A 10,164-nucleotide genomic window follows, 5' to 3' on the forward strand; every position below is an offset into this window, starting at 1 on the left:
CCCTTTAATGGTAAAGAGAAGCTGCCCACACTGCAGCCCCCTCTGCACATCTCACCTCATGCTGGTGATGATAGCTGGAACCTTTACCTGGCAAGTGTCTCATCTTTTCCATCCATAATAGCTACCAGAATTTCTTTTTTTTTTCTTTAAGGGGGGGGAAAACCCAGAAAAGCATCTCCTCTAAAAGGAAAGAGGAAGCCAGAAATTCGGTAGTGTCTCGGTCCTGCCCCATGATGCTTCTTCCTGCCTGTGAATTTCCACCTGCCCCTTCTGCATATATAAGGCAGTACACGCAGTATGCACTGTTTAGTCGCTGCCTCTGTCCAAAGGATTAGTAGCAGTGGGGAGTGATGCTGTTTCTCCTTTCCTCTGCAGTTCACGGGAGGTGAAGGAGCTCTGGCTGGATTCACTTCTTGGGTAAGTACTGCCTTTGAAAAAATCTGTGGCATCATGGTTGAAGTCAGTGGAGAGCTTCAGATGCAGCTGCACAGAGATGTACAAAAAAGTACATGGGGGAGAGGTGCACCCACTAAGCATAGCTCATGGGCAGAGCTGACGGAGTTGCTCAGCCTCGGGTGCGCAGATTAATGACCATACATAGCTGTCACCACTTGCTCACTTTTTGCATGGATTAAAAATGGAAAACTGCTTTTATTTTGTTTGAATCAGGAGGCAGATAGGGCAGCAGGGCTGAATGACCTTCCGGAGAAGGGCTTTATAGTTTCCTTGTGTGGGAGATCTTGCTGGTTCAGGATCATACACGCTAGATTGGCTTGCAGAGGAGAAAGCCAAGCAGGGTGCAGTTTTACAAGACTCTTTGTCCATTCCCTGTTCAACAAACAGGCAAACAAAAGGACTGAAGGAAACCAGACTGTCCAGAGCTCCTCCAATCAAACTCCTAATGAAAGTGTTAAGCAGCTGTAATACTGTGAGTATCTTAATTATTTCAGCTCTGTCAACCTAGTGACTTTGAAAAGCTCTGATTTCCAAACCTTGGGATTCAGTTACTCAAAGTGTCTTTGTTTTCTTGCCTAGTCAAAGACACTCAATGCTGGGAACATGGAGAGTCTGATTGAGTGCCAGACAGAGGTAAGCAGCCCTTACATTTTCCTGGATCCTTCGTGGGTACTGTGTGAGATACCTTAGCAAAGTGGGGGTGACTCCTCCAGCAGCCGCTGGCTGCCTACCCTCACCCAGGAACGGGCAGAGCTCTTCAAAGGCACCTCTGTGCCGCACTGAGCAGAGGGAGCAGGGCATTTCTGTGGGCAGTCTGTGCATTCCCCTGGCTCACCAGGAGTTTTGCTCAGGGATTTTGAAGGCTTCAAAGCCATCAAGGCTCCCCAGAGGAGTTTGGGAGGAAATTTCCAGTGCCGGGGAGGACACAAAAAAGGAGGCTGTGTCCGACTATGGCTTCTCTGGATCAAAAGTGCAGCTTGACACAGCTCAGGGTTGTGACCTGCCAGCATGACTGGGGTGTCTGGCTGCAGAGTTTAACACAGACCCCTCTACCAGGCTGCGAGGCAGTGTCAGTCCTGGGCTGAGGCACACCTTTAGCAGGTGTTGGGCTTGTCTGGTTATTCCTCAGAGCCTCCCCAGATTTCTGAGGAGCTGCAGCAATTTGCTGGTGGTTCTCACTACTGTGGCAGCTCTGTAACCTAGCATATTTTTTGCAGGCTGATGCCAAGAAGTGTCCTCTGTCAGTCCCAGCAGATACTGAAGACAGACTCTGCCTCTCCAACGGTGAGTTTCAAAAACAAACTGAGGAACTGCCTTCTTATATAACGTTTGCAAGCGGGCACTTGTGCAAAACCACCCGAAACTGCCTGCTCCCCCTCCTGGAGGGCAAGCCACAGTTCGCACCCAGGAGAGGGCTTAAGCCCTGGAATGCCACTCATTTGCAAGCTGCTTCTTTCCTATATGCTCACTGGCAGAGTGCTGAGTGCCAGAGGTCTTGTATTCCCGTCCCCTGGTAGCAATAGGAAGTAAATGTGTTTCTTTCTCACTCAAGCATCGCCTTTGAGGTGTGGCAGTTCAAGTGAGTACTGAGTACTGTAGCAGATGTTGCACACCACAATAAATAAACCCTCTTGGCAGCAGCACCAACACTTGTTTTTCCTCACCATACAAAACCTCAGCAGCTGTAAACAACCCAGAGCAGACCATTAATAGGGCAGGGTCACATTTGGAGCAAACAATCAGATCAGTTTTTAAGAGTATCAGAAACGAATATTTTAAATTACACTATAATGTTAGGTGACTTTCTCAAATTTTTTTAACCCCTACCTACCAAGAGCTTATGCTAAATCACAAACAGAGGTCCTAAGAATTTCTCATCTGGGTAAGACAACTTAATTTTGGAGTAGAAGGCATGACATTAATTGCAAATTTGCAGAAGGCAAATCCTTTAGAAATCTTTTTCACAAAAGGTTCCTTCTCTCACTGTTTGTGAAAGGGGAAAAAAGGCACACCCCACCCCAATACAACTATCCTCTTAAAATTCCTGGCCCTCCTCTTGATGAAGCAGATGCAAAACCCATGCTAAGAGATTTCTAATCGTGAAGCCAGTGAGCACTTTGATGCTCCCATCCTCTGGAGCAAGTATGTTCCTCTGGCGGGGGGGCAAGCACCAGCTCTAGGAGCATTGTCATTAGAGCTGGCTGCAGAGCTGGCAGAGCTGGATCCACATGTTTTCCTTTCAGGCTGTGAAAGAGGTCAAAAACTAGAAGCCCCTACTTCTACTGCTGCCCTAAGGCAGGGGCACAACCAGAGCATGTAGTGAAAATTGTTGTCTTTGCCAGCTGCTGAAGCGGTATATCTGCCTCAGAGTTATCAGAGAAACTACTGCAATATCAAAAATCTCTATAAATGTTCTGTGCCTTGTATGTTCCCACTCTCTAAGAAGAAACAGTGACTAGAATGTAAAAAGCACCCAACCCAAAACAGGAAAGGTGGTGGCCTTAGGGCTATGGCCACAGTTTTACAGTTTAGGCAGTTGTTTCCCTAGTAACCACTTAGTTGTCTTTCAGTTTCCCCCAGTTTGGTTTGTTTCAACATACATCCCTGCACTGCACAAAAATGAAAGACCACATAGTGCTCTGGGTTTTGGGGTTTTTTTTAATTTTTAATTTTTAAATTGATCTTTTGTTTCCCTTTTACTTGCAGCAGATGGAACAAAGAAAAGAAAGAAGGTGATATCGCAGTCATTTACTCTGAGACAAAGCCTTACCAAAAGAAATTCCTCAGGACAGCTAGACTTGGGTGGCAAAATCCCTCTGTTTGGCCATCCTCTGGCACATATCTGTGGGGAAGATGACACACTGCCCCAGCCAGTCCAGGTAAGGAGGTACCATTATAGTGGAACTGTTTACAAAGGCCTGAAGTGTCAGGACAAGGGGGAAATGTCTTCAAACTGACAGACAGCAGGGTTAGATTGGACATTGGGAAAAAATTCTTAGCTGTGAGGGTAATGAGGTCAACCAGAGAAACTGTGGCTGCCCCATCTCTAGAAGTGCTCCAGGCCAGGTTGGATGGGACTTGGAGTAACTGAGTCTAATGAAAGGTGTCCCTGCCTATGGCAGGGGGTTAGAATAAGACAATCTTTAAGGTCCCTTTCAGCCCAAACCATTCTATGATTCTGTGATACCTCTGACTTAAATGTCAGGCAGGATACCCAGTACTTCTGCTGCATCATCCAAGAAATGATACTGGTGTTTCCCAACACACACACCCCTGATAAGCCCAGGGCCCATCCCAGATGTAGAAAGAGTCAGATCTGAGGGTTTTGCCCAGCCTTCACTGGAAGTAACTTGGAATGTAGAGAATCCAGGACCAGGAATGAAAGATCTGCTTCTTAATATAATCATCCGTGATTTTAAATAAGTAATTTAAATAAATCTTTCAGAATCATAAACTTCCAAGGATTTCTGTATTTCCATGCAAAACAAGCATTCAGCTATGGACTGTCACAAAAAAATACCTAAACAATAACTTCTGAATAAAAATGGTCTCGTAACAGTTCTTCCACTGAACTGGCTTTCCCAATAGACATGCATTTGTCTCTGCTAAGTAATATTTGCCTGGCTTGTGAGAGAGGGAATGTGAACTTAGATTTAAGCCATCCCTTGCTGCCTTCTAAAAGTCAGCAAGGATGGCTCCAGTGAAGTTAGTGGAATTCATCAGTTCAAAAAGAAGGTGGATTAAGGGAAAATCAAGACTACTTCCCATGTAATGTACTTGGAACAAGAACTAGATACTGAACTAACCACAGTACAGTGTACCTCCAGACAATTTTTCTTCCATTTCTAAATACTCATCTGCTAACTTCCTTCATCCATGTAACTGTTCTTCCATTCCTGATTTTTTCCCTGCAGGATCTCCTAGCCATATTATATATGAAAGGACCTTCTACTGAAGGGATATTCAGAAAAACTGCCAATGAGAAAGCACGAAAGGAGTTGAAGGAGGACCTAAACAAAGGCGGGAATGTTGATCTGAAAAGCAAATCTGTGCACCTGCTGGCAGTGGTTTTGAAGGTGAGTAATTCTGAGCTACACTGGAGGGAAGACATTGCTAATATGCACAGGATCAATCCAGTGCTCTGAGCTAATCTAGGTGGGACTCTTGGCCAAAGCCAGAACTAAGCCAGACTGAATTCTTCAAGCTTAGGGAAATTTGGCCTTTTCTATCTGATTGTCAGTCCTACTTGTTAGGCTGCTGATTTCCTGAGGGAACTCACTTTGTTCTCTTGCTCAGCATCCTCCCAGTGAGCAATAGTGAGATTTGTGAGCGAAGGAAAAACAACTGAAAGCTGGATCCTGTTACTACACAAGTGCAAGTGCACTTGTGCATTGTACTTCTCTGTCAGTGCTGATGGTCAGGTAGCTCAAGTCAGCCTGCTAGAGCCCAGGTGACAGTAATACCCTCTCTGTGCTCGGGGATAGTGTCAAAACTTCATCTAAATCTCTTGGCCTTGCAGGATTTTCTCCGAAATATTCCCTCCAAACTCCTATCAGCTGACCTCTATGAGAAATGGATGCAAGCTCTAGAGAAGCCAAGCAACCAAGAAAAAATTGAAGAATTGAAAGAGTAAGTTTTTCAACCAGGAAATTTTGCAACCAGTGCCAATGTAATGGAGCAGCTGGTAGAGGCCAACAGTGTCTTTCAAAATCAAGAGTCTCACTTAAAAGCCTGTCATTTGTATCAGCTTGCTATTGCTTCACGGGGCTTGGTTTAGAGGGCTCCAGCAGCAGCACTTCCTGAAGTCACTTCAGATTGCTTTATGAAACCACCAATGCAGGAACAGGGCAGAGGCTGCAGTGCCTCAGCTAACACAGTCACGGTGCTGTGGGATAGGCACTGACACGGGGCCTCCACAGCTGCTGGGGGTGAGCTCGGGCACATGGAGACCACCACCGTGTTTTGCTCTTCAGGAACAGTAGCTGTGGGGACTGACTGGGAGTGCTTTGAAAGCCCCATAGCACAACCATAGGCATTGGGAAGCCTCCAGGGACATCTCTTGGCATCATTCCATCTATTCCAGGACATGTGTTGTTCAGTGTTGCCTTTCAGTCAAGACCTTGTCATTCAAGGTCTCATAATTATAAATAACCCCACACTCAGCTGCAGATGGGGATTTCTGAAAGATACAGAGAGCACACACATGCCCCTTTCTGGAGGAAGTGGTATCACTCTAAGTTTAATTGAGACTTGCTCAACTCAAGAAGCAGAGGCCTCTGCACCATCAACTAACGTGACATTTTGTTTGTGTTCCCACAGGGTGGCTGACAAGCTGCCGAGACCAAACCTCGTCTTGCTCAAGCTCTTGCTCTCTCTGCTCCACCACATCAGCCAAAATGCTGAGACCAACAGGATGGACTCCAGCAACCTGGCCATCTGCATTGGCCCAAATCTGCTGAGCCCAGGCACGGACAGCGCGCTCCCGCTGGAAGTGCAGAAGGAGATGAACGACAAGGTGCGCTGGACTCACCGAGCAGCCGCTCCCTCGGGGCAACTGAGAGCCATCCATAGGGATCCATCCCACGGCCATGGCAGCAGCTGAACACAGCAGCACCCCTGGGCCTTGGGGGTGCTGAGCAAAGCAGCAGCTGCCCTGCAGCCCCCACAGTCACAGCACAGCTCCTGCAGCCTTTGCACATGGAGGGCCAGGGGCACCCGTGGCCATTGTCACCCCTGGGCCTCGGGCAGCAAGGCCAAAGCTGTGGCTGATGGTGTTTTGTCTGTATTGTTTGCAGCATTGGGCCTTATTCCCCATGGGGGACTCACCCTTAGGCCTCAAGCCAGGATTTTGGCAGAAGCCACTGTGCTCTGTGCTGTCCTTCCTACAAAGATAGCAGACAGGTTGGGGAAAGAATTTTCAATCTGTCTTGACTGAAATGGGCTGTTTTGTGTGTGCAGGTGACAGTGCTGGTGGAGTTCCTCATAAACAACTGCATGGAAATATTTGAGGGGGACATCGCCTTCCCTGCCTGTGCCTTGGCTGAGGAGTCACCAGAGCACACAGACAGCTCCACAGGTATGAGAAGGGGCTGGGGATATCACCAACTGGGGCTGCTGGGCCAAATTATTGAATTTGATATGTGAATATATCTGTGGAAATACAGAGGGTTCAAGATTGTTGAAGCCCTCTTCTGAACTCTCTATGTGTATTTCTCTTTCATCCTCAGGTGGTCAGCGAAAACTAATGTCTGCTTTCTCCCCACAGAACAACTCTGTGCAGCTCATCAGAATGACTCTGCCTATGACAGCCCAGATCCTGAAGCAGAAGGCAGCCCCTGTACCCCTGAAATGGAGCAGGCCAAAGGGAGGAGTGCTACTGTGAGCAGAAGATATCCAACAAATGTCTCTGCCCCTTCCCTGACTAATTTCAGAAATGACATCAGCATAATGGACAGGAGGTACTCAGAGTCAGACCTGTCCTTCCAGAACTGCCTTGATGACACAATAAGGAAACAAAGGCTAAACAAAAGTGAGGACAATTTTCCAGTTCAGCAGAAACTGCTATGGATGGAGGCACTGGAGGAACGTCTTGCAGGCTTACCTTCACAATTATCAACTGACTCCCTACCCAAAACATCCTCCAGTTGCTCCCTGGAGAGCTCTGATGGCTCAGTTTTCACCAGCTCCCCCATAGTTTCACCCTCTAGTCCCAAAAAAACCTTTTTAAATAGGCCTCAGTCCTTTTCCACCAAGGCCACTGAAGATGGCAGTACACCTAGCAGAGAGATCAAAAAGCATTCCATGTCATTCTCTTTTGCAAACCGCAGGAAAACACTAATAAAAACCCAGAGCTGGGGGCCTGGAAAACCCATGTTTTTTCAGAGGGACAGTTTCACAAAGAAAGAAGATCAGTTCTCCTGTAGAATTGTCCAGGAGGGCAGCTGTAATGATGACAAGCAATTGCCTGTGGAATATCAGCAAAGGCCCCGTCTCAGGTCGGTTGATGAAGTGTTCAGAGAGGTAGACCAGAAAAACCCTAGAAGACCACCCTCTTATGAAGAGGCTGTTAAAAACTGCCTGGCTGCTAAAGTTCCCTCTCAAAATCTCACGGTTCAGACTCTGAGATTAGCAGCGTCAAACCAGGATGTTTTGCTGCCTTATCCATGCAGCCACAGTGCACAGGACACAGCACATATGGATCTGAGGGATCTACGCAGTGCCAGAATTTCTGCAACAAAGGATTCTGACCTGGAAACTGAAACCTTCAGCATCACCGTAGGAGTAAACTCCCGTGTAAATTTACCCGTGACCCCAGGAGTCTACCGGATGAGAGCCATGTCTGAGTCTTGTCAAAAGAACAAACTTGAATATGTGGCTCGGAGGTGTAGCCAGCCGGTTTTTGAGGTAGAGCAGATCCAGTATGCTAAGGAGTCCTATGTATAAAAGGCCTGTCCTTCCTCTTTGCACTGTACAAAGTAAATATTGTAAAAATAGACATCTTGCTAATCATTTGTAGGATTTTACTTTCAAGAGATAAAGAATAAGCTAGCTCTGCATAAACTTTTTTTTCTGAAGTGTCAGTCAGCTTGACATGTCACATCCTTTCACCACAAGAGTTGTTGCTGGTGAAGACCTGTGTATATTATGTAAAAATATAAGTTAGCATGCTGTACATAAGCTGTTGTGTGGGAAGAGTAGTTAGCAGATGATAAACAGTGTTGTGTTTGTTTTCCTCAAATGACAATTACAAGGTTGGCAGGTCCAGAATTTGTCTCACCTTCTTCTTGTTTTCTGTATGGTCACAGACCCTGTACCATTTTCCATGTGTATGTTGCCAGGCTGATGCAGTGCTCTGCTGATATTTTGCATTAAACGTGGGTTGGCAGTTGCCTTAATGGGGGAAGAGCTATTCTGTCATCTAGGTCACTTCAGCGCTCTTCCCTGTACCTGCTGCCATTTCATCTTCCTGCTTGCTGGTGATAGGAATGATCTGACCACTATGCAGCATAGTGTTGTACACTGAGCCTGGGGTTAGAGCCCTATGAGGTCATCATGGGAAAGTATGAAGTAACCCTCATGTGTCCTGAGGTGCTTTTAGACTAAATAAACTGGACAGGCAAAGAAAGGAAAAGCAAGAAAGAAAGCAAGAAGGAAAAAAGAAACCAAAACTCCTACAAGGAAATATTCTGGATTCCAGCTTTAAATAGTTATAGTTAATTGGAAAAAAAAAAAAAAGACAAAAAAGAAAATAGCAGGTGTTCTTATAAACTTGTAAAAATGACTGGAAGTGCAATGTGCTTTTATGGGTCAGCATAGCCTTAAACCAGAAACAGGGAGACATTTTTCGCCTGTGTAACTTCACTACAATAAAAAAATTTTCTGCATGAATGCTTAAGTGTCCATTGTCTGATTTTAAAATACCCAGGCCCTACTTGTACTGTACCTCCTTTTCTACAGGTACTGCAGGTCTGCTTGAATGATGTGGCATAGCTGAGTAGCAGGAAGCAAAGTAAATGACCAGCAGTATCACTGCTATTGTTGTAAGAGGCTGCAGGCTACAAATCCCTCTCTGACAGGAAAACAACTTATACTACCATGTAAGAGCAGCTAAGCTGCAAAGAGGTGATGCTGCTCCAAAAGTGAAACACATTAAAAATGGCATGCCATCTTCTCAGGACTTATGTTTTCCAGGTGTAGGTGTTCCCAGGACACAGAGAAGAGGGAAGGTGGCTGCCTGACCTGATAGAAGAAATTATGAGAAGGACCATATTGGTAGGCTGCAACTAGAGAAATCATCACTTCTCTCAGCCACCTGAACAGTGGCACTCTGCTTCCAAGCAAGCTGAGAGAGGGCTCTGATGCAAAAGGTGTTTACCTTTTTCTAGAATCTGCATCTCCTGAGTCACAGAACCAGTGAGGCTTTAAATCCTCCTGTACAACCCTACTGCCCAAGCAGGGTCAAATAAAACAGGTTGTCCAGGATTGTGTCCAGACAGTTTTTGAATATTTCTACAGATGGAGGCTCTACAACATCTCTGGGCATTCTATTCCTGTGTTTGACCAGACTTACAGAGAAAAAGTGTCTCCTTGAATTCAGATGGAATTTGATTGTATTTCAATTTGTGCCTATTGCTTCTCGTTCTATGTTAAGTGGAATTATATTTTTCTTGTGTAAAAAACACAGTTGTCTTACCCACACGGCACAAGTATGAAGAGATAGTCCATGTGCAGTGAAAAGGCTCAGAAGCCACAAAACAGAAAACACAAACCTTGAAATGTAATCAAAACCCAATACAGCTCCTTCTTTGTTAAGTGACTCGTTCTTTTTTGACTGTGAGAAGACTAAGTCGCCCAAGGAGATGCCTGCTTTGTAGCCACACCAGAAAACCCAGGGTGAATAAGCCCAGTCACTTCACTAGAGATGAGGAAAGTCTCTAGGTCTAAGGTGTCCTAAGGCATATATGACAATCCCACTCAGAAAGCTTACCTGAGCTTAAATATTCAGTATAGATGAGTCTAAATCTTCCAGCTTCTGGATAAGAAGGACCATTTGGAAAAGATCACCTTCAATTGGTGAAGGAAAAAGAAGAGAGAGAAGCTCTACAAATTGTAAACAAAAAAGGACTAAGGTGAAGGAGTTGTATAGAAGAGTGGCCTAGTCCCTCTCATCCTGCTCTTCCATTTCTTGAGGTCCAGGGAACACCATGA

At 45.7% G+C, this 10,164-nt stretch overlaps 1 protein-coding gene across 2 annotated transcripts; it reads left to right on the forward strand.

Annotated features, from left to right (window-relative positions):
- Positions 1 to 269: 269 nt before the first annotated feature.
- LOC134415696 (T-cell activation Rho GTPase-activating protein-like) lies at positions 270 to 8,844 on the forward strand. 2 transcript variants are annotated; one of them, XM_063151377.1, is made up of 10 exons: positions 270 to 417; positions 844 to 928; positions 1,036 to 1,089; positions 1,674 to 1,740; positions 3,163 to 3,335; positions 4,371 to 4,532; positions 4,976 to 5,085; positions 5,776 to 5,971; positions 6,415 to 6,532; positions 6,722 to 8,844. In XM_063151377.1, exons 2-10 carry the CDS (start codon positions 902 to 904, stop codon positions 7,897 to 7,899), a joined length of 2,085 nt encoding a protein of 694 aa, XP_063007447.1. In that variant the 5' UTR covers positions 270 to 417; positions 844 to 901; the 3' UTR covers positions 7,900 to 8,844. The 2 variants fall into 2 exon arrangements, with proteins under 2 accessions (XP_063007447.1, XP_063007448.1); XM_063151378.1 differs by having other exon boundaries at positions 3,166 to 3,335.
- Positions 8,845 to 10,164: the final 1,320 nt, after the last annotated feature.

This window comes from Melospiza melodia, chromosome 3 (genome assembly GCF_035770615.1).
Source record: "Melospiza melodia melodia isolate bMelMel2 chromosome 3, bMelMel2.pri, whole genome shotgun sequence".
Lineage (NCBI taxonomy): Eukaryota > Metazoa > Chordata > Aves > Passeriformes > Passerellidae > Melospiza > Melospiza melodia.